The 26,367-nt window shown below is 36.4% G+C and overlaps 1 protein-coding gene across 1 annotated transcript in view; it reads left to right on the top strand.

The window, feature by feature from the left end:
- Positions 1 to 26,367, top strand: part of CDC40 (cell division cycle 40) — a 40,444-nt gene that overhangs the window by 964 nt on the left and 13,113 nt on the right. Inside the window, exons 2-8 of the mRNA XM_036414570.2 lie at positions 9,710 to 9,796; positions 16,675 to 16,804; positions 18,410 to 18,490; positions 19,750 to 19,889; positions 21,723 to 21,819; positions 23,141 to 23,280; positions 24,098 to 24,172. Of these exons, the coding sequence (XP_036270463.1) occupies positions 9,710 to 9,796; positions 16,675 to 16,804; positions 18,410 to 18,490; positions 19,750 to 19,889; positions 21,723 to 21,819; positions 23,141 to 23,280; positions 24,098 to 24,172 (750 nt within the window). The remainder of the gene's footprint in view (positions 1 to 9,709; positions 9,797 to 16,674; positions 16,805 to 18,409; positions 18,491 to 19,749; positions 19,890 to 21,722; positions 21,820 to 23,140; positions 23,281 to 24,097; positions 24,173 to 26,367) is intronic.

Raw genomic sequence — 26,367 nt, 5'->3', positions numbered from 1 at the left:
GTGAGAAAAGGACCTGGATTTAGGAAGGAATGCATGATCCCAATTGAGAGAGGTGATAGAGGGAGAAATCGGGTTACCGTATATATTATAGTTGATTTAACAAATACTGAACACATGTTATGTATCAGGAACTGTTCTAAGGGCTGATGACACAGAGGCCAACAAACCAGGCATCTTTGCCATCGTGGGTCACACATTCTAACGGAAGAGGCAGCCCCAAAAATAAAAATAAATAAAAAAATGTGAGCAAATAAAGTGGTAGATTGGACTGCATACTGTGAAGGGGGAAATAGAGTATTATGATAGAGAATAATGCTGGAGTGGGACTTCAATAGATTGGCCAGGGAAGTCCTCTCTGAAGCCAGCCACGCTCGTCCAGGCAAAGGAGACAGCAAGCCTTGAGGTGGCACAGAGTTTAATGTGTTGGGATAGCCGAGGGGAAGTCAGTGTGTCCGCAGCCCTATTGGTAGCATAGGCCCCAAAGAGCCTAACGGGGGTGATCAGAAGCTCAGGGTCAGGTAAGGGGAGGCCCTGTGCAAAAATTCCTTTGTGTTTAGGATGTTCCCAGGGTCATTTCCAAATTCCCCAAACTTATACATCAACTCCTGGGTCCTCATTTCCTTCACAGCTCAGGATCTTGGTTCTCCCCTACGTCTTCATTGCATTTTCTACTCAACCCAAAGCAGCCTGGTTGTAGCTTCTTGGGATAACCCTTGGAGTTGTAAGATACCTTAAAGCTCTCTGCCAGGCACACTGTCCTTATTCTGTCCAATTGTAAACTCCTTGCTAGCTCCAGAGCTATTAAACCTCTTTCTCAGGATGGCTCTCAGGTATCCCCAGTCCCATTTTTGAATAATGAATCCAACCCATTAGTCCAAGCCAAGATCAGAGGAGTCTTCCTTTTCCCTTCTTCTTCCTCAGCCCTCGAAGCTAGTCATTCGGCTTATTCTAACATTTCTGCCAGGCCCTACGCTAGGCCATAAAATAAGTCTCAATAAATTTTAAATCATGCTATCATGTTTTGTGACCACAATGCATCTAAGCTGAGTCAGCCACAAAGGATAACTATAAAATTCCCATCTTTGAAATATGAAATTGTACTTGTTAGTAACCCATGAGCCAAAAAAAAAAAAGTAATAGAGAATACTTTGAATACTTTGAGCTGAACAATCAGAGAAATAGCATTTTTCAGAACTCATGAGGTACAGCCATGGCAATATTTAAGTATAGTCTTAAATACATGTAATAGAAAAGAAGAAAGTCATAAAGTTAGTATGCTAGGCTCTTTAGGATTACTTTTTTAAAATCATTCCATTCTTTTCCTGTACTCATTTCTAACTTATGCCCTCAATTTCTGGTAAGTGGTCAGTCCTAAAAATTAAAACATGTCTGAATTGATACCTTTGCCTCTTAGTGAACAGTGCAAGAACACCTCACTTAGCTATTGTTGTCATTCATTTAAAACTCAAAATATAACAGCAAATGAGTCTGATTCTTGGCATCTCATTATGCAAAAGATCTGTTTCTGTCTGTAGTGCATACTTAAGAATGTCTTTAAGGGAGGGTTAACTGGTGGCAGCTGCTCTGTTTTAGTTTGTCTTTAAAATGTTTTAATGTTACCCTCTTTCTTGAAGGATATTTTCACTGAGTTTAGTTTGCTTAGCTGACAGTTATTTTCTCAGCATATTTAAAATATTCTATTGTTTTTTGTTTTTTTTCTTTTGACTGCTTCTAAGACACTTACTCTAAACCCCTTTTATTTGGGGTATGGTTTCATTACTTACATTCATACACAATTGTGGGTTTCTTTTTGTTTGTCCTGCTAAGAATTTGTTAGGTTTCTTTAATTGTGAATTAGTTGTTTTGGAGGATACATCTTTAAACATTTTTGAGAAGTACTCAGTGCTTATCTTTTCAAATATTATTTTAGCCCTATCTCTCTTCTCTTATTCTAGAATTCAAGTTTAACATATTTGTGTTTTCCAATGTATGACAACTGGCTATTTTAGGTTAAAATTTTATTTTAAGCTTGGCCGTCAGCATTCCTCAGTGATTGAGTGTCAACCTATGGCTCAGGAATGTCGCGATTTGATTCCCGGTCAGGGCACATGCTTGGATTGTGGGCTCGATCCCCAGTGTGGGGCGTGCAAGAGGCAGCCAATCAGTGATTCTCTCTCATCATTGATGTTTCTATCTCTTTCTCTCCCTTCCTTTCTGAAATTAATAAAAATATTTTTTATTTTATTTTAATGCAACATCGTCACTTGGACATCATGTAATGAGCCCTATTTACACTTGGACATCATGTAATGAGCCCTATTGGATGGTAACAGTTGCTTATTAATTGACTTTAAAGTTAAAAAACTGAAGCAAACCTGGCATTCTTTCATTTCAGTTAATAACTGTTACTTTTCACCGATGTATCCCTTGCTTTAGCATAGTCTACTTGAGTAAAATGAAAATTGTGTCTCCAATTTTGAGCATATTTTAAAATTTCTTCTTTGTGGGTGATTTTTCTCTTATTTGTGAGCTTCAAATGATCGCCCTGTCCCCTTGCATTTGTTAAGAGCCAAACTCAAAAAATATCTTCATATGAATTTTGGTTCTTTTATCTCATCCACCTACATCCCCATTTTAGGAAGTTTATTCATTTCCACTTTTGGCAGGGGGGAGTGGCACGAGACAAAACTATACCATAAATTAATAAATGTTTTATAATAATATGTATTTATGTTCTGCTTTATAGTCTATAAAGTGCTTTCATATCTGTTTTCTTATTTGTACAACAGTAAGAAATGTGAAAAAGACTGGAAAATAAATATGTAGTTTTGTTCTCAAATTTCTTTGAAATCAATGAAGATAAACTTTCAAAACTTATTTGACCCACAGGATCTTCCCTTCCCCTCATTTACTGCACTTTAATTTATATGGATAATTAAACTGAATAGAAATCCTTTGTAATTCTGTGGTAATTTCAATTGCATGCCTAATTGTTATTGAACTCTTCATGGGTTTTAAAGCAAAGTTGTGGTACTGTCCAAGTTTTTCTAATTAATTCAAAATTAATAACTTTATTTTCTAGAGGCCTTTTTAGTTTGTTCTGTGATTTGAGGACCCAGAGACTGGGACCTATTTATATTTTGTATTAGTTGCCACTGTTGCATATGTAAAGAGTAATTCTTGCCAAAACCGGTTTGGCTTAGTGGATAGAGCAGCGTTTTTCAACCGCTGTTCCGTGGCATTGCCTGGTGTGCCGTAGGTGCAGACAAGACAAGAATTTTATAATTTTTCACTATTTTGTTTACTTAATATTTCATAATAAAGTAATTATAAAATACTTTCTTTGTGTTTATTTGATTCCTATTCAAGAGAATTACTTTATATATAGTCAATATAGGCACAGAGTTAAATTTTTTAACATTTTCTAATGGTGGTGTGCCTCGTGATTTTTTTCATGAAACAAGTGTGCCTTTGCCCAAAAAAGGTTGAAAAACACTGGGATAGAGCATCAGCCTGCAGACTCAAAGGTCCCAGGTTCGATTCCAGTCAAGGGCATGTACCTTGGTTGCGGACACATCCCTAGTGGGGGCTGTGCAAGAGGCAGCTGATCGATAACTCTCTCTCATTGATGTTTCTAATTCTCTATATCTCTCCTTTCATTTCTGTAAAAAATCAATAAAGTATATTAAAATAAAATAAAATAAATAGTAATTCTTTTTAAGTTGTACTTTGAATTTAAAGCTAGGTGTCTCATGGTACTCTATTCAAATAATTAAAGTTTAGAATACTCTTAATTGGAAAGATCTGGTAAACCATTATCTTCACTAATAAAAGAGAAACATGCAAATTGACTGTCCCTCCACTATGCCCACCAGCCAATCAGGAGTGAGTATGCAAATTAACCCAACAAAGATGGCAGCGGCCATGGAGTTGGAGTGAGCAGGAAGCTTGTGTTGTCCCCGGTGACTGAGGAAGCCAAGCTTCCAGCCCACCTTGGCCTCTGCTCAAGGAGGGGCTGGGAGCCTGGGTCACCAGGGGATGTGGCCAGCCTGTAAACAGCCCTCAGCCCCTTATCCAGGCTGGTCATGCCCCCATGGAGTAAAAGCCCCTGCTTGGGGGCGTGGCCAACCTGCAAACCACCACAGGCCTCTCACCCAGGCTGCCCCATGCCCCAAGGGAACTCCCACCCTAATCCAGGATACCCTTCAGGGCAAACCGGCCAGCCCCCACCAGTGCACCAGACCTCTATCTATTCTAATAAAAGGGTAATATGCTAATTAGACTGGGAGACCTTCCAGGAACCTTCTGGACATTCTTTTGGACAAAGCCATGGTGGCAGGGCCAAGGTTAAGGCGGTTAGAGGTCAAGAGGGGAGTGTGGTTGTGGTTGATCAGGCTTGTGGGGAGGGGGGTCATTAGGGATGATCATGCTTGGGGAGGCAGTTGGAAGTGAGCAGACTAACAACGGGGGCCAGTTGGGTGAGCAGGCCATCAGTGGGGGTCAGTTGAGGGTGATCCAGACGCAGGAGGGTGCAGTTTGGAGTGAGCAGGTCAGCAGGGATCAGTTAGGGGCAAGCAGGCCAGTAGGGAGAGCAGGTGGAGGCAAGCAGAAGGGGCAGTTGGGGGTGAGCACTCTGGTATGGAGGGCAGTTGGGGTTGATCAGGCTGGCGGGGGGGTGGGGGCAGCATTTGGGGGCGAGCAGGCCAGCGGTGGGGGCAGTTGGGGGTGAGCAGGCTGGCAGGGAGAATGGTTAGGGGCAATCAGACAGGCAGGCAGGTGAGTGGTTAGGAGCCAGCAGTCCAGATTGTGAGAGGGATGTTTGACTGCTGGTTTAGGCCTGATCCCAGTAAACTGGCAGTAGGACATCCTTCAAGGTGTCCTAGATTGGAGAGGGTGCAGGCCAGGCTGAGGGACACCTCCCCCCCCTTTTCACCCCATACATGAATTTTGTGCACCAGGCCACTAGTTTATTAATACATTTTATTTAAATATTTTTACAGAGAGGAAGAGATAGGGATAGAAAGCTAGAAACATCGATGGAGAGAAACATCGATCAGCTGCCTCTTGCACACCCCCTACTGGGGATATGCCCGCAACCAAGGTACATATCCTTGACTGGAATCGAACCTGGGACCTTTCAGTCCGCTGAGCCATACCAGTTTCTGGGCCACTAATTTATTATAAAGTGATCTGGCAACTGTATTCTATGAAATCCTTTGGGGAGTATCAATGTGGCCTCTTGTTAATTTAAGCAATTTATCACAACAAGTTGAATATTAAAAAACAAAATATTTAATTTAGTTTTTATGCAGTTTAAGCAATTTGTTTATAACCTTTTAACTTTATAGTACTGGGTTTTGCTTCTGAGCCCTAGGCAAGATGTTATCTCTAATCAATAAAGATTCTAGTATGCATTCTAGGGTAACGTCTGTGCATCCTCCTTTAGGGGCCCAGCTTTTGAAGCCCCTTTTTTAAGAGTCTTAAGGTGAAGCATATCCCTCCGTGCCTCCTACCTTCAGGAGCTGAATTCTCATTCTCCCAGTTTCCTGTAAGACCCATTACTATGGCTTGGGCTCAGCCAGCCAAATACATCTAATCTAAAGAATCCACAAAGCAGTAAGGAGATGTTTTTAAGAGGCAGTGGTAGCCAACATTATCTACTTTCCTAGTCTGGTCATTTCCAGCAGAAATGTTGTCTTCACTGGACTGGTTCTGTGATATGATTGGTTTAGAATTGTGGTTCCATCTGTATATTCAACCCTTCATCTCTGCCTGTTTCCCCAAACTGATTCTCCACCCTCCTTGGCGATGCTAAGAGAAACTTAGAAGGATTCAATACCGTTTAATCAGCCTGTGATGGTTTCAGTTGCTTGCAACTAAGAACCTTAGTGATACTCTGCCCGCAATTTTGTTTGTTGCTAACTAGATCTCTTTGACGTCTTTTGTTATGGTTACTTTAAATTCTTCCCCTTCTCATTTATTCTAGTGGTACTTTGGGGAAAGTGACTGAATCTTGTTAATACTTAATTCACAGAGTGTTCTAAGGATTGTATGAGGTAATATGTTTACTCCACTCCTGGCACTAATGTTCAGTACTTTTTTTCTTTTCTTTTTCTCAGTACTTTTTTTTTTATAGCACTCACCCTCTTCTTGCAAACTATACATATTTATATTCACTTTATTATATTGGTTATTGTCTATATCCTCCCCGAGAATATAAGCTCCTCAATGCAGGGATCTTTGTCTATTTCTATGGGCCTAGAGCAATGCCTAGCACATAGTAGGCACACATTCACTATTTGTTAAATGAATAAAGTTATGCAGGGGGGAAATAAAACAGAAAAAAAGAAAAGAAAAAAGAAAAGAGTTAGAATAGCCAAAACAATTAAGAAACAGATTATAGACAGGTTTGTAGTGGCTTAAGCAAAGATTCAGGGATCAATGGAACAGAGACTACATCCATGCGTATATGGTCATTGTATTCACATAATGTTTATTTTTATATAAGACAATGATATATATAATGAAAATCAGCAACTGTGACAAATTTGGAAAGTCAATTCAATGTTAAAAAGGATAGTGGTGCTAGGACAACTGAATCCTTAGCTCACACAATCTACTTGAAATTGATTATACACCTAAATCTAACAGCTAAACTATAATACATACTGATTAAGAGCACAGAGGAGCCGAAACTGGTTTGGCTCAGTGGATAGAGCATCGGCTTGCGGACTGGGGGATCCCGGGTTCAATTCCAGTCAAGGGCATGTACCTTGGTTGCGGGCGCATCCCCAGTGGGGAGTGTGCAAGAGGCAGCTGATCGATGATACTCTCTCATCGATGTTTCTGGCTCTCTGTCCCTCTCTCTTCCTCTCTGTAAAAAAATCAATAAAAAAAATATATATGTTTAAAAAAAATAATAAAATAAAAAATAAAAAATAAAGTTATGGTACTTGTTTTATGAAGATGTCTCTGCCCCTAACTACACAAAATAAAAAGGCCAAGTGTGATTCCCTACATCTTTACCCTCTAAACATCTGTCACCTATCAGTTCTTACCTTTGTCATCTGTTTCATCTCAGAGAGAGCTTCTTTTCTTTTCAGAGGCTAATCTACTAACTCCAGGATTCCCTTCCCTTCCACCCCTTCCATACCTTTGATTATCCCTCCTATTCAGGTGTTCCTCCCTACTCGCTCCTTTCCACTGCGGTTCAAGAGCCACCTGTGGCTCTGGCCCCTTGAGTGTGGGTGGCTCTTCACAAAATACCACGGCCCGGGGGAGTCTGTTTTGAAGAAGTGGCGTTAGAAAAAGTTTAAGTTTAAACAATTTGGCTCTCAAAAGAAATTTCAATCATTGTACTGTTGATATTTGGCTCTGTTGACTAATGAGTTTGCCAACCACTGCTCTAGCCTATGACTGATTAAATCTTTGACCTAGTCTTTTCTTACGAGAGGAAAAAAAAGCTTAATTTCACCCTGAAAAATCCTTCATCTGTCATCCCATCCCTTTTCTTCTTTATCACCAAATGTCTTGAAAGAGTAAACATCATTACTATCTTGTTTTTCTGAATCCTGAGTTATATACCTCTGCTCCTTGCAGCTGGTTTCCCATAACCAACCCCATTACCAAATTTGCTTTGCAAAGGTTTTTGTGACATGATTGCCAAATTCAGTGATTTTGGTCAGCTTTCTTTCTATTTAATTATCTGTGGATTTGGTTTTTCTTCAGTTTCATTTAACAAATATTTTATGAACATGCACTGAGGGCCCTGCATTGTACTAGGCAGTGAAGATATAAAATGAAAGTGAAGGTCATGTGCAGCAGGTAATATCACAAATATCAATACTATAAGGAGTTAAGAAAAAATTCCTTAGGACTGTGGACAAAAAGCCGTTTTCTTGAGTCAGGAGGAGGGAAGGTTTCAGGAAAAATAAGATGATGACATAGTATCATCAGAAGATTAGCGTCTAATGATAATAAAGAGAAATGCATAATGAACAAAGAGTAATGTTGCCAACAGCACAGAAAGCATGCAAGTGCTTGATATTTTAAAAAATTAACAATTAGCCTAATAATGGCAAAAGTAAGGGGTATATTAAACTTGATAAGGAAGTATTATAAAGGCCAGGCAAGATACGATGAGCCCTGAGTACAGGATAGTGGTGGCTGGGATGCTCAGAAGGGATTATTGGAGGGGAGTTGCTGGAGAAATAGTGCAGAGTTAGAACAGTAAGACTTGGTGCCTCTTGATTTGTTAGTGAGTGAAGGGTGAATCGTGGAATGACATCTGTTTTAGACACAGCAAAGAGTCTGAGTCTGTGGAACATCCACATAATAAAGTTCAAAGTTAGATATGTGGATCCAGAGGCCAAGATTGTGGTCAAGGATAAGTTTCTGGTAGAAATTGAAGTCAGGAAGAGGATAAGAAATGATAAAGATATAATTTCAAAAGACAGTTTTGAAATTAATGGGAAAGGAAGTATCAATTGAGTTAGACCTGAAGGACTCTACCTTTGAGAAATAGAAATAGGGGCCTTTGAAAAGTAGATATATACATAGGTAGGTAGGTATAATATACATATACCAGTATATCTGTCCATCCATCCTGAGGTGAGGATTTTAAAAAATTATAATAATAAAGTAAAAGGTGTAAATTTTTGGAACAATATCTGTTGTTTTTCTGATATATAGTACTAGACCAGTGGTCAGCAAACTCATTAATCAGCAGAGCCAAATATCAAATTTCTTTTGAGAGCCAAATTTTTTAAACTTAAACTTCTTCTAATGCTATTTCTTCAAAATAGACTCGCCCAGGCCGTGGTATTTTGTGGAAGGGCCATACTCAAGGGGCCAAAGAGCCACATGTGGCTCTCGAGCCGCAGTTTGCCACATTTGTGACGATGTTGAAAGAAAGAAGAGTCACAGATAATTCCAGGAGTTTTTGCCTGAGCAAACGTAAGGATGGAATTGCAACTTACTTAGAGAAGGTTAGGAGGCATTCTGGGGAAAGGGAGACCAGAAGTTCCCTTTTGGGCATACTTAGTGTGAGATGGAAAAAAGATATGGAATTGAAGGTTAGATACACAAGTCTCTAAAGTTCAGGGGAGAGGTCCAGACTCGAGATACCAATTTGGGAATTGTTATATTTTAAGTGGTGGGGTTACACAAAAGATAGACTATCAGTAATCTGTAGTGGAGAAGAGATTTTCATGTTCATTAAACTGGAGGATGAATTTAAGTTTGAAACATTGACATAGATTATAAGAAAAGGTTCAGATTTAAGTCTTGTCACTATTGTTTCCTCAGCAGTTCCTAACCAATGCCACTGGGTATATATTTAATAAAGATTGCTGAATAAGGAGCGCTTTTCCTGAATTTGGAACTGGAAGATTAGATCTTTTTGAGTTAATAAAAAAGAGGAGTTAGATTCTTAATTTAAGGCTATGAGTACTGTTAACTTCGAAATTTTTTTATTTATTCAGATGGGATAAAGTCTGTATTTTTTAAGAGAAAAAAATTTTTATTATGTATTTTAACCTTTATACCTGTATGTATTACTTTTATTAGTCTTTGATTAGAATTATTAATTACATGGCACTGATGTAATAATCATTAAATTGGTGTTAAAATGGCTAGTGATACCTTAATGTAGTTTTAAAATAAAACAATTACTTGTCAGATCTTTAATGTTCATTTGGTTTTCTTTCAGGAAGATCTAGAGACTGGAGTTCACCTTGACCCTGCTGTCAAGGAAGTTCAGTATAATCCTACCTACGAGACCATGTTTGCTCCTGAGGTGAGAAAACATACTTTATGTAAGAGCCTACCTTTTGCTAAACTATTTAAATTATATAGAGGTAGATAAACAGTTGGTGAATTTTTCAAAGTTCTCTCACAAAAATACACTCTTTAAACTTTTTAGAAAATATATCCTGTTACATATCAACTGTATCTCAACTTTAAAAGAAAAGAAGATATACCCTTCTAGTCTCCAAAACTTTGAATTATATATATGCTTTTGTGAGAATACTTTTTAAAAATCCACTAAGGATTTTTATCTAATAACATACACCTATCTAATAGTGTGGAATTACGTCTTTTGAAAAAAGGAAATTTCAGAATATCTGATGTAAATTTAGTTAACATCTTCCTCTCAGTATCGATGAGAGAGTATTACAAATTAACCATAAGGGGAAGAGTATAATATTTGGTTTCTTAACATCATCACTGCATAGTACGTTATGAAACATCTGGTTACAAACGTTGCTGTGCTGAACATTAAAAGAGGTACTATACTGATGTGGTCACTGCTCGAAAGTAGTCACAGTGTTTATTGCCTGTTCTGAGTAAGACATCTTATTGATTCTTTTTTCTATATTGATAATGACAAATGGTGATGAAAGCCTTAAAGAAGGTGAGGAAAGAAGAAAAGAGTGAAAATTTTTCATTTAGGAACATTTGTAGTAAAGATAAAATTTATAGATACTTTGCCTTTAAAAAGCAAAAAGAATGCTTGATTGACAAAATAGAGATGCCATAAAATGGTTATTATAAACACACAAGAAAAGGTTTATTAGGATCTTTAAGAAGCACTTTAAAAAACTAAATCTTATTGTATCTTGATAGGTAGAGAAAGAGGTACTTTTTAATATTTTTCATTTTTCTAGTGTATAGTCATTGATGTTTTTGTTTTTTTGGTGTTCGTTTTTATAAAAGAGAGTCATAAAGCTATTCTACATAATTTGCCTGGTTTCTGTAGTCACTCAAAATATGGTGATTGAAATATTAGCACAGCTAATGATGTCAATGCCAGTATTTAGACTAGGGGTGTCGAACTCAATCAGAGAAGGGGCCAAAATCTAAAATCCAGCCTAAATCGCGGGCCGAATGGTTTATTGAACAGTCATAAACTGTCATTGTGATGGAAACATAGCGGAGTGCAGTGATGACAGCTTGGTGCGGGCCACATTGCAAGGCCTGGCGGGACGGATTTGGCCTGCGGGCCTTGTGTTTGACACATGTGCTCTAGTTGTTTTCTGGGTATACAGGAAGCAAAAATCTCATTCTCACACCCCGAAACTATAGCACATTTTAAATTTTATTCCATTATTTTTTAAATCCCCCCAGCCTGTTGAACTATAGGCTGTCCCATATTCTTTAGCACCAGTTTAGCCATCACATTGAAGAAAGGTTGTATATTACAGACTAGAGGCCTGGAGCAAGGATTCGCGTACCGGTGGGGTCCCTGGGTTTGGCCTGTAGGGATAGGGCCAACACTGGCCCTCTGACATCCCCCTCGGGGTCCCAGATTGCGAGAGGGTGGTTCTGGGTGACACACCACGAAATCAGGCTTCTTCCTCTCTGGTTCCAGGTGTATCACCCGAGAACCACAGCTGCCAAGTCACCACAGTTTAGCAGCTCTGTATTGAACGTCATTACATGTCATATCTACCAGTTGGACGGTCGCTTGGGCTTTTATATATATAGATATGCTTCAGGAGTTTTTAAATGAAAGGTTCTTCAATAAAATAGAATCACTGAATTCAGAAAATGAGAAAATTTGGAAGTAATGTAGGACATGACATTCCTATGTTGATATATATGTTTTCTATAAAGTCTGTTAAAATTTAAGATCTTATGCATAACTAATAAATTGCTATTTGATTACAGTTTTCAGAAATTTCAAGAATATAAGGTCAAGATTTTTGTAGTGATATTGACAAGGCCGGGCATCTGTTCTCTTTGAGGGATTATCAGTCCTTTAATATTTTCTTAGTAGGAAGCCTCCCATTACATATATAAATTAGTTTGTGTTAAAAAACACTTTAGTGCTTGTCAGGAATTTAAGAAGAGAATGAGGCTGAAAAGTGAAAAAAATTACAATATTTCCTGATTTCCAAATGAATTGTCTGTGACATAACAGATTATTAACTTTGAATTTTATGACTAGGATCTATATAACTTGGCAAAGTCTGAAAAGATGTTACCAAGAACTTTGCTAGATGAAATTCAAGTTCTTATATTTGAGGAGCCATTGCTAGAAACAAAATGTAAACCCTCTCCTCAAACTAGTTTTACCAAGAAGATATATTCTAAGTGTATCTTTTTTATAAGATAGAGACCAGATTGTTTCCTATAGTGCCTCTACAGTACTGTTCAGGTTTAAGGAGAGATTACTTCTGATTATAAAGATAAGAAAAAGTTCCATGAGAGGAATAGTATTTAAAGTAAGCAATCCAGGATAAGAACATGAGATGTTTTTTAGGTCTTGTGTGACCTTGGATTATCTTAGTTTTCTCACTAGGTAAAATGAAGATAACTTTTACTTTACTGAGCTATAAGGATAAATGAGGTGATATATGATATACTTAGGAAACCTGGCACAGAGTAAGCATTTAATAAATGGTAACACTTATTGTTACTTATATTCCTACTAGAGGCCCGATGCATGAAATCAGTGCAAGGGGCTTGGCCCTCGCAGCCCTGGCTTCATCCGGATGCTTGTCTGGAAGGTCGTTCAGCTGTCTAGTCTAATTAGCATATTACCCTTTTATTATTATAGGTTATTGGCATTGATGACTAGGAAGGCTTTATGAGGAAGTATTCCAGGCGGAAGGGAAAAGCATGAGTTAATCATTGAAGATCTAAAGAACGAGAATGCTGCCCTAGCCTATGGCTCAGTTGGTTGGAGCACAGTCCCGTACATCAAAAAGGTTCTATTCTCAGAACACATACTCAGGTTGTCAGTTCGATCCCCAGTTACTGGAGGCCACTGATTGATGCTTTTCTCTCTCATATCAGTTTTCTCTCTCAGATCATTTCTCTTTCTCTTCCACTTCCTTCTTCCCTCCCTCTTTCTTTCTCTCTCCCCCCCTCCCCTCTCTCAAAAAATCAATAAAATCAATTACAATAATAATAAGTGGTTAAATATTTGAAAATAAAATAACAAGAATGCTTTAGTCATTATTAGTAGGGGAGAGAGGGGAAGTTAGACTATAATGATACTTTGTGTAATTTATTTAATTAATAAATAAATTTCTAAGGTTCTTTAGTGGGGGAGTGACATAATTAAAGCTGAATTTATAGGAAGGTGAATTTGGTAAGAACGTACATGAAGGAAGAACTGGGATAGAAACTAATGAAATAAAACTACCATTTTAAAAACTGAGTTATCATGCCAGCTACCATACTGAGGGCCTTATATACCTATTTTCTTTAGTCTTCACTACATCCTTTTGAAATAAGTACTCTTGTCGCTATTTTATAGCAAGGAAACCAAGTCTCAGATTATACCACCAGCATGTGACAGACTTGAGGATTTGAGTCCAGACAAATCACTCTAACTGGAAGAGCATTTTGAAGGCCATATAAAGTTTGCAGGGTATGCACCTATGTCTTTGACTTTGCTAGTTCAGTAAACTAACTGAACTGGCTGTTTTATCAAATATTGTTTACCCCTCCCAACCAAGGACTTTTCCTGAATGGTCTACTTAGTGATCCAGATAAGCTTTCTCAAATTTATAGATAGGACTTGAAGACTGTAGCCATTGTTTTAATCTAGTCATTTTCTTCATTTCACCCTTCATTTTATCCTTTTTGTATCTGTTTAGAGAAAAGTGTATTTGTTGGCTTTTCTGGACTCATAAAACCCACAAGCTTCAGGGAGATTTTCAGACTGAAAATAATAGTATTTTTAGGAATAGGAAAAAAATGTAAAAGAGGGGAGAAATGCCAGTTAATCTTAAAAATTTGGCTGCATGGGCTGCTATAAATATTAATGTTAAAATGAACTTCAAAAGTCATATGGCTTAGCTCTTTTATTTTATAGATGAAACCAAGGCCCCAGATCATAGAACCAGCCCTAATAAAATATTTTTACATTAATGATATTTAAGCTCTGCTTATATCTTACAAGATTGAGGTATTCTGCCAATAAAATTGTATTTTGCTGGTATTTTCCAAATTTGTAGAAAATAATTAAGTTAATCAACACTCTTCTCACCTTAAGATTTGTTTGTGAATGTTTTAAACATTGATGATTGAAATAAATATTAATAAAAAACTTACCCAACAACCCAAGTATGATTATTAATTAATAACTTGGATTTTTTTTCTATATGTAAACTTACAGTTATGATTTCAGATACTAGTCAGTTTTTTTAAATCACTTGAATTACAAATGATTTATACTTAAACTTAACTACCAAAAGTTGAAAAAAGTATTTGAGAATCAATGATGTGCATTTTTTAATATGCTTCGTTTTGTTTTTTAATGGTTAACCCAGAATTAAAAGACATGCGTATTTACAGAGACCAGCAACATCTGGGAGACATATTTTGAGTAGTTAGGAGAGCTGAGTTTTACTAAGTAATGTTCTCTGCCTTTGTTTGACATTTAATAATTTTTTTTAATTCTCACCTGAGGAAATGTTTGTTGATTTTAGAGAGAGGAAGAGAGAGAGAAACATTGATCTGTTGCCTCCTGTACACACCCCAGCTGGGAATTGAACCCACAACCTAGGTATGTGCCCTGATCAGGAATGGGTCCCGAAACCTTTTGGTGTACGGACCACACTCCAACCAACTAAGCCACCTGACCAGGGTTGCCTTTGTTGACATTTAATGTTTGTGAGTTCAGCTCCAATAGCTGCCAGTAACCAAGCAGTTAAGGTGAGCCAGATGTAGATGGAATGTCCCTTACATAGCGTCCTAAATCATTAAATTTTTTGTTGTCTCAGCTTAAATATCTATAAGACATAAGCATATTTAAATTTATAGACTGAGGTTAAGGATAGCACTTCCTATAAAATACACTTAACTGTAATATATACAGATCTGTGTTTGTATAAAAATCAAAGTTCTTTAATGCTGAGAATTTTTCTCTAAAATTTGGTTTGATATGTGTAGCCTATAGAAGAATTACTCTCTTTTTATAAGATCTTAATAAAATAAGACTATGGAAATCATATTTTTCTTTTTTAAATTGGAAATTATAAGCATGATTGGTAATTTATTATATGTGAAAGGAGTTAACAGTAAGAGCAATGGGGATTTTTATCATTTTAGAATAGTAATCACATGCTGCTATGCAGATGGAGCTGACTATAGCAAGTAGAGCATATAGGAAACTTTTAAATCGTTTATTATCTTTAATTTTATGGATGTTTCTTGTTTTGTAATAAATTTCATTACTGAACAAAGTTACCTGAAAATTCTAGCATTCAGCAGTTCGGGTTTGTTGTTTTTTTGTTTTTTTCTTTTGTTTTCACTTAGCAGCACAGGAAGAACTAATATGGCCTACAAAGTCTTGTATTATCCTTTATTATAATTTAGAATAAATAGTAATAAAGCTTTATATAGAAAACAGATATTTTAAGATTTAATTATTTTAAACATAGAAATGGAAGCTGTCGATAAAAAAGAATATTATAATATTTCTTAAGCAGAAAAATTGTAAGGCAAACCTAACATCCTTTAAATTTAGATTTTTGTGCATAATATAATGTTGACATTTAGAAAAGGCAACATTATGGTTAAGAGACTATGAATAATTTATATTTATGGCTCTGGTTATACATCATAGAAAAGTGGTTTCTAATGCCAGTGACCAAAGATGTTCTAATGTCAAAATATTTCATCTTGACAGTAGACCTTCCAGAGTTTAAATTAAAATATTACATGTAATTCCATTATTTCCCAAGTGGTAAGTTTATTTTATTCTTTATTTAAAACAAAAAGAGAAAAGGTATTCTCCCAGTACTTTTTATAATAGCATTTTTTTAAAGTTAGAGGCTATGATTGTATGTTTAAGGAATAGTTTATGTAATAGAATGCTAGATTGGGATTTATCCTAACCTTGTTTTACTAATGAATAAAACTAAATCACGTAAAATATACGTGATTTGGCCTTTTTCTTCATTTCTAACATGAGAAAGAAAATACTTCTCTAACTTACCAGGATTTTGTATAAATTAAATAACATTTGGAAAGTTATTCTGGAAACTCAAAGGATTATAAACAAATAGAAAATAAAATAGGTACTATTTTATGTAAGGCTTTTACAGTGTGACTTTTTAGAATGGAGGAATTTTTTTAAGCATTTTACTTTTATTGTTTATTTTATTGTCTTCTGCCCCCAGTGGGATTTTGATTAATTTTTCCTTTATCAGTGCTTTCTACTTCCCAGAAACTAGGGTAAGTTTTAAGGATTCTAGTCCCTACCTTTGAGGAACTTATAATCTAGTAGAGGAGAAATATGTATTTTTAAAATTACTTCATGGTGCCATTATTGATATAAAAGTCACCCCAAATCCCCGACATCATGGTTTAAACAAAACAGTAGTGTCACTTATCTAGAAAAACACTATCAAGTAGAACTCTCTGTCATATGAAAATGCAGTACCCAGTAACCATAGGAGACTGTTGAGCTCTTGAAATGTGCCTCGTGTGTTGAGGACCTGAATACTGAAATTCATTTCAATTTAAATGGGCATTTGTAGAATTGGGAGAGTGAGGTCTCTCTCCTCTGTCCTAAGATAGACAAACAGTAGCACTGAACTAAGTAAGGTGAGCATTTCCCAAACAGGTTAATTGTATGTTATTCTAGTAATTCTAGTCTTATACACTCAGAATTTAAGTTCTTTTTCTTTTTCTTTTTCTTTTTTAACACTACAGTTTGGACCAGAAAATCCTTTTAGGACACAGCAAATGGCTGCCCCCAGAAATATGCTTTCTGGGTATGCTGAACCAGCTCATATCAATGATTTTATGTTTGAACAGCAAAGAAGAACTTTTGCCACGTATGGTAAGGTGCTAAGACTTAGAGTTTCAAGTTTGACTTTATTAAAAGTGGTGTGTGTGTGTGTGTGTGTGTGTGTGTGTGAGAGAGAGAGAGAGAGAGAGAGAGAGAGAGAGAGAGAGAGAGAGAGAAAGAGAGAAAACGAACCTGTTTTATCTTCTAGCTTTTTTAATTTATTAACCTGGATTCCTTCAAAAAGGGTATTGTGTTTTTTTTATATGCATCAAAAAATATACAGATGGGAAGGTAATTAATATTTTTAGCTGTCATTCTAAATATGCTATAAATTCTGAGTACTAAATGTTTTAAAAACAGAATGTTCTCTGTTGAAGCCAGTAAATGACAGGATAGATTTTAACAGATTACATTTTTTATTTTATATACAGAGCTTATCACTGAAAAGTTTTCTGTTGATCACTGAGGGTGTCAGGAAATGTAGTGGCCACAAATTTATCATATAAAATAATTACATCTTATCAGTGGCAAGATATAAAAAAGTTCATGTGCATGCACAAGGCTGGGAATCCTCTCAAAAAGAAGGTGGTTTTATAATACCCTTGTTGAGAGTTCCACAAGTCATAGGTTCTGGTCACATGTCTCAGGTTTGTCCTTATTTGGTCATACCTTTCATTCTTCCTATAATCCACACCTGTAGTTTGACATACACACTGATGTTGCTTTCCAGAGCTTGTTAATAGGGTGGGTGAGCAAAGTAAATGAGAATGTGTATGTCTGTTGTAGTTGTGATCTTTTTTTTTATTTAATATATTTTATTGATTTTTTTACAGAGAGGAAGAGAGAGGGATAGAGAGTTAGAAACATCGATGAGAGAGAATCATCGATCAGCTGCCTCCTGCACAATCCCTACTGGGGATGTGCCCACAACCAAGGTACATGCCCTTGACCGGAATCGAATCTGGGACCTGTCAGTCCACAGGCCGACGCTCTATCCACTGAGCCAAACCTGTTTCGGCAGTTGTGATCTTCTTTATGAATAAACTGCTTGTGCTGATATTTCTTTTTCAAAATAGTAATTGAAAAAGAAAACTGAATGTTTTTAACAACAGGTTTAATTATCACTTTTTTAAATTGATTTTTTTTTTGAGAGAGAGAGAGAAACATTGATTTGTTGTTCCACTTATTTATATATTCATTGGTTGAATCTTATATTATGTACCCTGATCGAGGGACCAAACCCACAACCTTGGTGCTCCAAACAACTGAGCTACCTGGCTAGGGCTAATAATCACATGTTAAATATCAGCAATATTCTCTCTTTTTTAAAAAGTTATTTTTTTCCCAGTTAGAAGCCTGATAACTCCTTTTATTTAATACTAAAGGCCCGATGCACAAAACGCACGCAAAGGGCTCAGCCCTCGCAGCCCTGGCTTCATCTGGAAAGATGTTTGGAGGGTCGTTCGGCTCTCCAGTGTAATTAGCATATTAAGCTTTTATTATTATAGATAATGGAATTTTTTTGAAGTTCTAAACAAATTTTTCTGTCCTATGTACCGTTAACTTCCGTTTTTATAAGACAGGACCAAAAAAAGTTAAGGAACAATTGCAAATGGCAAAAAATGAAGTCAGTAATATCTAATTGTTTCCTTTCAGGTTATGCGTTGGACCCTTCATTAGATAATCAAGTAACTACTAAATATATTGGTTCTGTAGAAGAAGCTGAAAAAAATCAAGGTAATTTACTTGAAATTATTTAGACCTATAATTGTTATGAAGCAGATTGACTTTAGACTATAGGACTAAAACTAGTTTTTTATTTAGCTGTTGATTTTTTTTTTATTTAAGTTCAGACAATAGTGTTGCAGTTTAGAACTATTATAGTTTTACTAGGTATGCAACCTTGTAGGGAAGATAGTTGTACCTATTTGGGGAAGTTGTTATGAGTACATGGCACATTGTCAACCTCGTGGAAATTATTCAAAAAATTATAATTAATGCAGAGCTGATTTTATCAGTTTATTTTTCAACACTAATGTCAAGCTACATTTTAATAGCAGAAAAAATATCATTGTGAATGCCTGTGCAGATTATCTTTGAAGGGTTGCTTTGAATGTTGAGTTTTTGCTTTTTAATATATTTTTACTAGAGGCCCATGCACAAAATTCGTGCAAGGGGCTTGGCCCCTGCCACCACCACTGCAACTGCCTCTGCTTCTGCCTCGGCATGGCGGCTGTGGGGCTCTGCCTCAGCCCCCACTGCCATAGCTTCGTCCGGAAGGTCATCTAGAAGGATGTCTGGTCTAATTAGCATATTGCTATTATAGATTGATTTCAGAGAGGGAGAGGGAGCGAGAGAGAGAAACATCAGTGATGAGAAAGAATCATTGATCAGCTTGCCTCCTGCGTGCCCCAACACTGGGGATCGAGCCCATAACCCCAGCATGTGCCCTTGACCAGAATCAAAGCCAGGTCCATTCAGTCCGAACACTGCCGTTTTATCCACTGAGCCAAACCAGCTAGGGCTAAATGTTGAGTTTCTTAATGTGTTTTAAAATACGTGTTTGTGCTCATATTCATTTTGTTATTCTAAGGCAAAATGTCATATTCTAAATGCTAATTTGAACAAAGCTCATCAACTCATTGGAACTTTTTCCATAAAAGGCTCATTAAAAAACAATATAGCAAGTTTAACTTGTTGAGTTTCTTTCAGAAAGTGGTAAAATCCACTGATGTAGGTTTATGATTCATTAAAAGGGTTGTATACATAGCTGGTTTATTTTTTACATATATTAGAATTTGCAGATATTACATTGTTAGAAAATTTGTCCAGAACATTGAATCATTTTTATATTACTTGGCACATTTATATAGATTTTATTTTGTGTTTTTTAATAGATTTTTTGGTCACATGAATAATACAAAGTAAAATTATATATATACCGCTATTTCTTTAGAAAAATCTTTATTTGTGATATCTATTTTTTTAAAATATAGGTTTAACTGTTTTTGAAACTGGTCAGAAGAAAATAGAAAAGAGGAAAAAGTTCAAAGAAAATGACGCATCTAACATTGATGGTTTCCTGGGACCATGGGCAAAATACGTGGATGAAAAAGATGTAGCCAAACCTTCAGAAGTAAGCTTTGATGTTTTTCATTGTCAATTCAGGTGTATGCTATATTATTATGGAGGACACCTATATTAATAAATGAGGTTTCTTTAGAGGACCAAATGATGTATTAAAATTCTCTGCCTTGCTTGAGAAAATACAGTAAGGCTTATTTTTCTTTAGAATATTTTTACTTATATTTTTTCTGACTTATTTTCTTCCGTACTTTTTAATTGTAAGTTAATATTGAACAATTTTTAATAAAAATCACCTTGATAATGCTATTATGCTGCCCTGGTAGCTGTTCTTCTGATACTAGATATTCAGGTAGTAACTAAAGTATCAGCCTTTCTGTAATTTTAGAATTGATGTAGGTTTTACTTATTTACTTGAAATTTTTAACAAAGTAACATATCTATATTGTGTGGTTTTTTAATTGTACTATGAAGTAAAGCTATAGACTCCTACCCTGTTCCTCCTTACCTCCTAATTTCACTGTCTCTAAGAGTCAGTCACTGTTCTAGGTCTAAGGTATATAGCAGTGGATAGAATCAAGAAAGTCCTATTCTCATGAAATTTATATTCTAGCTGTATCTCACATCCAGTAGCATACATATTGTTATCCTATATAATAAAAGTCTAATATGCTAAGTGACCAATTGTTCAACCAATCAAAGCATAATATGCTAATGATATGCTAAGGCCACTCAACCACTCGCTATGACGTGCACTGACCACCAGGGGCAGCTGCTTCAACTGGTATGTTAGTTTGCTGCTGGGGTCCAGCAGATCAGGATTGAGTGAGACAGGCTTGACATGCCTTGGAGCCCTTCTGCGGTCCCTCCCTTACTGACCAACTTCCTGCATCCCTCCCCGGCACTGATTGTGCACCAGTGGGATCCCTCGGCCTGGCCTGCATGCTCTCGCAATCCGGGCTTAGGGTTCCTCCCTCCACCTCGCCCCCAAGTGCACGGATTTCATGCACCGGGCCTCTAGTATTATATTAATACTAGTGACCCAGTGCGTGAAATCATAAGACCTGGGTTGCCAGGGACCCAAAGAGGATGCCCCCAAAGAGGTAGGCTGGAACCGGGAGTTCTGCCTCCACAGCACATGGAGTGACGAGACCCCCAGGCCTCACTCACAGAGTGGCCACCAGACCCCGCCTCCACACAGTGTCATGTCCCCGCCCACCCATAGCACCTCATTGCGCACAAGCCCAAGCCCTGCCCACCCACGTGTGCTTGCTGTGTGTGCAGCCTTTTTGTGACAGTGTGAGGGCATCGCAGAATGAAGGCATGACGACCACCTAGGCTGTTATTAGTATAGATAACTCAGTAACATACATATGCTACTATTTTTTTATTTTAGACGTCACCTGTCGACTTCTTTGTTATTTATTGTACATAAACATTTTCTACTACCCCATTTTTGTTCCACTGCTTCTTCCATAAAGTTGTGTCACAAATCTGTTGACATGGCTTACATTCTTATGACTATGTAAATGCTGTTTACTGAAGAACAACACTGTGCACTAAAATTCAGCTTCCTGTCTGGTATTAGACTTTTTAATTGCCTTGTCCTTCCTCTTGCATAATTAACTTAATATGTTAAATTTATTTTTAGGTGTTCTAGGATGGGTTTTGTATAAAATGAGTTTAAGATCACTAACTAGTATCCATTATGTATTTAATATCATTTTGTAATCTGTTGAAGAGTTGAGATTGTTATCCTGGGAGACATACTTAAAGCTATTGACTCAGAAAAAAGTGGGCCTCATTATAAAGAATTTATAACCTTCCTTGGCCATGATAGGATCCTAGGACATCTATTTTAAAGTTGACTTCTTATTTTCCTTAGGAAGAACAAAAAGAATTGGATGAAATCACAGCAAAGAGGCAGAAAAAAGGCAAACTGGAAGATGAGAAGCCTGGGGAGGAAAAGACAATCTTACATGGTAATATATGTTTTTATACTTCTTCATTTCTATGATAAACTTTCAGATATTTCCTCTGTTCTTTGTTCATATAATATCCATCGCCTTTATTAATCACTGGTATATTGATTATATTAAAAATTATTTTGGATATTTTGCATCCCCCCCCCAAATTACAACATTGTTTTATGTTTTAATAGATGAGAAGAAATAACATGATTAATGATAGTCACAGATAAGTTTTTTAGTGCTAATGAGTTTTAAAAACTATAAATAAGAAATCTGAATGGTTTACATGTTTTTTCTTAAGATAAAGTCAACTCTTCAGTAGTGCCTTAGTCATTTTAACCTTTTGTTTTTAACCCAAATCAAATGTTCTCCAGGTCTACTCAGAGTTACTAAGTTATACTTTAAAAGAATAAACTCTGTTTTCATGTGAACAGATTGGAGATTAAGACTCATACACATTTTGATTTGTGGGAGGAAATGCATTTACACCAAAATAAATTATAAATGTTCTAGAAAGTACCTGGTTCATTAATAATTAGCTATATTTTTTAAGTATGTAGTATTAGTACTAATAGTATTGATCTAATTTTATATCACATATCAATATTTAGGCTTGATAAAGCTTTATTTGGTTTCTCAAGCTCCAGTTTTTATCCCCAAGGAGTTCATTTAGCACTGTGGTCCTGCAGCCACAATAACAATAACAGCCAACCTTTATTTAGTATTTACTCTGTGCCAGGCATGCTACCAAATGCTTCATATACACTATGTCTTTTAATTCTCACAAGTGAATTTATTGTAAAGTCTGGGTTGAAAGTAGAAAAGAGAATGGAAAAGGAACCTAGAAGGGCATAAGAGAGGAAAGCAGGGAAAAATGATAGCTGATATTTTGTTTGTTTAACTTCCTTCTTACTCTACTTTGCTTCTGATTCTTTGTCAGTGACTCACATGGTGCAAGTGTTGTTTTTCCTTGCCTTGCTATAATCATACTATATAAATATGACTTTTATATAGTATGATTATAAATATACTCTATATATAAAAGACTTCAAAGTGAAGTCTTATATATATTATTAAAATCTGTAACTGAATAAAGGAAGTATTGATCTTAATTATTCTCTGGATATTTAGGAATTCCAAAATACTGCCTCTAATTATAAATAATAGCAATGATTGCAGGTAGTTAAATTTTAGCTAGTCTTGGTCTTCCATCAGAGTACTATTGTCTAAACCTTAATGTGGAAAATATCTTTATAAATAAAGTGGTCGTTATATAGATTTCATGGCCATGGCTTGTATTTGTTCATTGCTTTCCTTTGCCTTCTTATTTCAGTTAAAGAAATGTATGACTATCAAGGCAGGTCTTATCTTCACATACCTCAGGATGTTGGTGTTAATTTGCGATCATCTGTGCCACCTGAGAAATGTTATCTCCCAAAAAAACAAATTCATGTGTGGTCCGGACACACAAAGGTAAGCAAATTGGTTGTTTTTATTTCTTGTAATGTATAGTAGTGAAGCCATCATAAAGTTTCAGCTATCGATGTGGAATATTTAGTATTTCTGAAAAAGATGTAGGGGAGTCAGAATAGAGCAGGGAAGTCAAATTAAAGAGAAATCTCCTATTAAGTTAGGCTTTGGAGGTACCCACATGTATCAGTCACAAGTGATGACTCAGTCTTCAAGGTCACCTGGATTGGCATGATATAAGAATGTGTGACTCGGTGTCCTCTCCCCTTATGGTAGCCTGGACTTTCCCTCCCAGTTCCTGCCACAATTTGCTTCCTCTTGGGCACCAAGTCAGTGAGTAACGGGCTTGTACTAGCACCAGAGCCTCAGTCCTTTTGCTTTAGCTCTTGAGTTTATTCCCCTTCAAAGAAGATTCGATGTTCTCTAGTTTATAAACTATGATAATATTTAAACTAATGAAGACACAAGACACTTAAAAACTTTAAATGTTGATAATCTTTGTCATCTGTGCTAATTTATGGCTGTTAGCAAAGAGCAAAGTTAATGAATGAAAGAAGGGAGAGGAGTGGGGGTATTAGTAACTTGATTGATTAAGAATTCCCTGGGGGAGGAAGTCAATATTAAAGATTAAAAAACAAATCTTTAGAAGTTTAATGTCAGTAAGGGCTGCTCTTGGAATACTAATGAAGCTTATTCTGGGTCTATAATTTTTGGAATGAAGAAAAATAGTAATTTTAAGTTGCTTTAAAATAGACTGTCCTTGTGTAATTTTAGCGGATTTTAGAATGTTTCTGATAGATAACTGTAATACCTTTCGTAGGGTGTCAGTGCTGTCAGATTGTTTCCTCTCTCGGGCCATTTATTGCTGTCTTGTTCCATGGACTGTAAAATTAAGGTGAGTTTTCAGTAACAGTAGGAGTGCTACAAAACTAGTGCTTTGGTTAAATCTGTTTGGTTAATTATAATAAATTTGGGTTTGTTAGGCGATCAGAGGCTAATTATTTTCTCTTAGGCCCTGTGAATGCAGCAGTTTATGAACTGCTTCCAAACATGTTGATTCAGATATGGCTCTATGGTCCAGTTGGCTAGGCTCTTTTTTAAGCTTAGATAACTGATTAATAGAATGTAATCAATCACTTTGGCTTTAGACACATAAATGCTTAATCATTAACAATGCATTTTTTGCATATGTAAGAGTTCATTTGTTCCTCAGAACCTTATGAGGTAAAAAGAATACAAGATAGAAATCCTATTTCTAAAGAGTAAATAATGTGATTCATCTTTTTTTTTATCAGTGCTAGTAGACACCAAGTAGCAGGAATGCTCCTAGACTCTTCTCCCCTGTCTATTTTATTTATTTATTTAGTGTGTGTTATATCTCATTGTTTTTTAGAGAGAGAAAGGGGGAGAAATAGATAGATAGAAACATCCATAAGAGAGAAACATCATTGATTAGCTGCCTCCTGCATGCCTCCTACTGGGGATCGAGCCCACATGTGCCCCAACTGGGAATCGAACTGTTGACCTTTTAGTTCCTGGGTCCACGCCAGTGCCTGTCAACTTGAGTATAGGAGAGTCTTTTTAAAAATCTTCAATAGATTAGTTTTTATCACCTTTGTGTCTTGTGTGTCTGGTTTGTTATGATGGTCAAAAATAGCAACTCTATAGTGTTCTTGGGACTTGGAAAGTTTTTGTTTTGTTATGGTTTTTTGTTGTTGTTGTTGTTGTTGTTTTTTTAATTTTTATTACTTGATTCCAGAGAGAGGAGGGAAGGGAGAGGGAGAGAAGCATCAATTGTTTTGTTCCACTTATTTATGCATTAATTGGTTGTATGTGCCCTGACCAGAGAATCCACAACGTTGGCATGTCGGGATGGCACTCTAACCAACTGAGCTACAATATCTATAAAGGCGGATTTTTATTTATTTCTTTATTTTTTTAATGAGTGCAATAGCCATGTAGGTATTTGTCTGTATTTAAGAGCTTAAAATAACAGGTCAACAGTTTGAAGTAAAAAATCCTTATTTCCTTTTAACTTTTACTTTTTAAAAACTATGTTAATTGAAAGTAAAGTTTTCTCTTTTACCAATTAAAAAAGCATAGAATACCATTTGTATCACTTCTATACAAATTAATTAGATATCTGTTATGTGCAAAGGGCAGAGAATAAAAAGTTATTAAGGCACTGTCTCTGCCCTTAGGATGAACATTGCATTATGATTTTAATGATCATTATAGAGTCAGATACAAAGCATTCTGGTTTCAAAGAGGAAGCATTCCCACTAGTAAGGTAACTAGGTAAAGGGAGGGGTAGGGCATAGACTATGTCTGAGAAGAGTGAATAGAATGAATCAGCATGGTGTGCACTCTAAACTGCAGTTTCGTGGTTGCTGGAGCCTAAAGTCTGAGAGACACAGGTGACTACTCAGTCATAAGTAAAGGGCCAGGGCCTGGAGGTCCTTGCCTGGTATTCTGCAGGCACTGAGACTTGATCCTCTTGGCCCTCAGAGGCCAGGAAATGCCTTCTATTTTAGAGGACTAGCAACACTGTTGAGAATTGGATTTGATGCAGGCAAGAATAAAGATACTTTGAAGCTATTGCATAAATTCACTTTAGATGTAGTGAGAATTATGAGCCTGTTATCTTTTTGTTTGGATCTTCATTTCCATAATACAGCTTCCATAATACTTGCTACTTCAGGAAAGTTCAAAAAAAAGTCTTTCAATACCAAAATGTTATAGACATGACAGTTTTAATAACACTTAATTATTTTAAAAGTAGTTCATGGTATTACATCAGTAGAAACTTTTTTCTCATATTGAATACAGAAAAGAACAAGAAGAAAACAAAAAATCACCTGTATTAGCTCCATCTAATCTCTGGTGATAGTTTGATGTACCTTTCAGTATCTGATTTCAGAGTTTAGTTTTAAAATGTATGTGTGTGTGTGAGTCCATGAGTCCAAACAATGCAACACAGACTAGAAGCACCAAGCAATGTGTTTAATGATATATAATGCCTTTGGTTAAATCTTCTGTACACGCACAGACGTGCACACGTATAGCCAGCATATGACTGTTGTTACTGAT

Source organism: Pipistrellus kuhlii, unplaced genomic scaffold (assembly GCF_014108245.1).
Source record: "Pipistrellus kuhlii isolate mPipKuh1 unplaced genomic scaffold, mPipKuh1.p scaffold_m20_p_5, whole genome shotgun sequence".
NCBI lineage: Eukaryota > Metazoa > Chordata > Mammalia > Chiroptera > Vespertilionidae > Pipistrellus > Pipistrellus kuhlii.
Note: the sequence above shows the minus strand (reverse complement) of the source record. Positions and strands in the feature narration are given on the sequence as shown.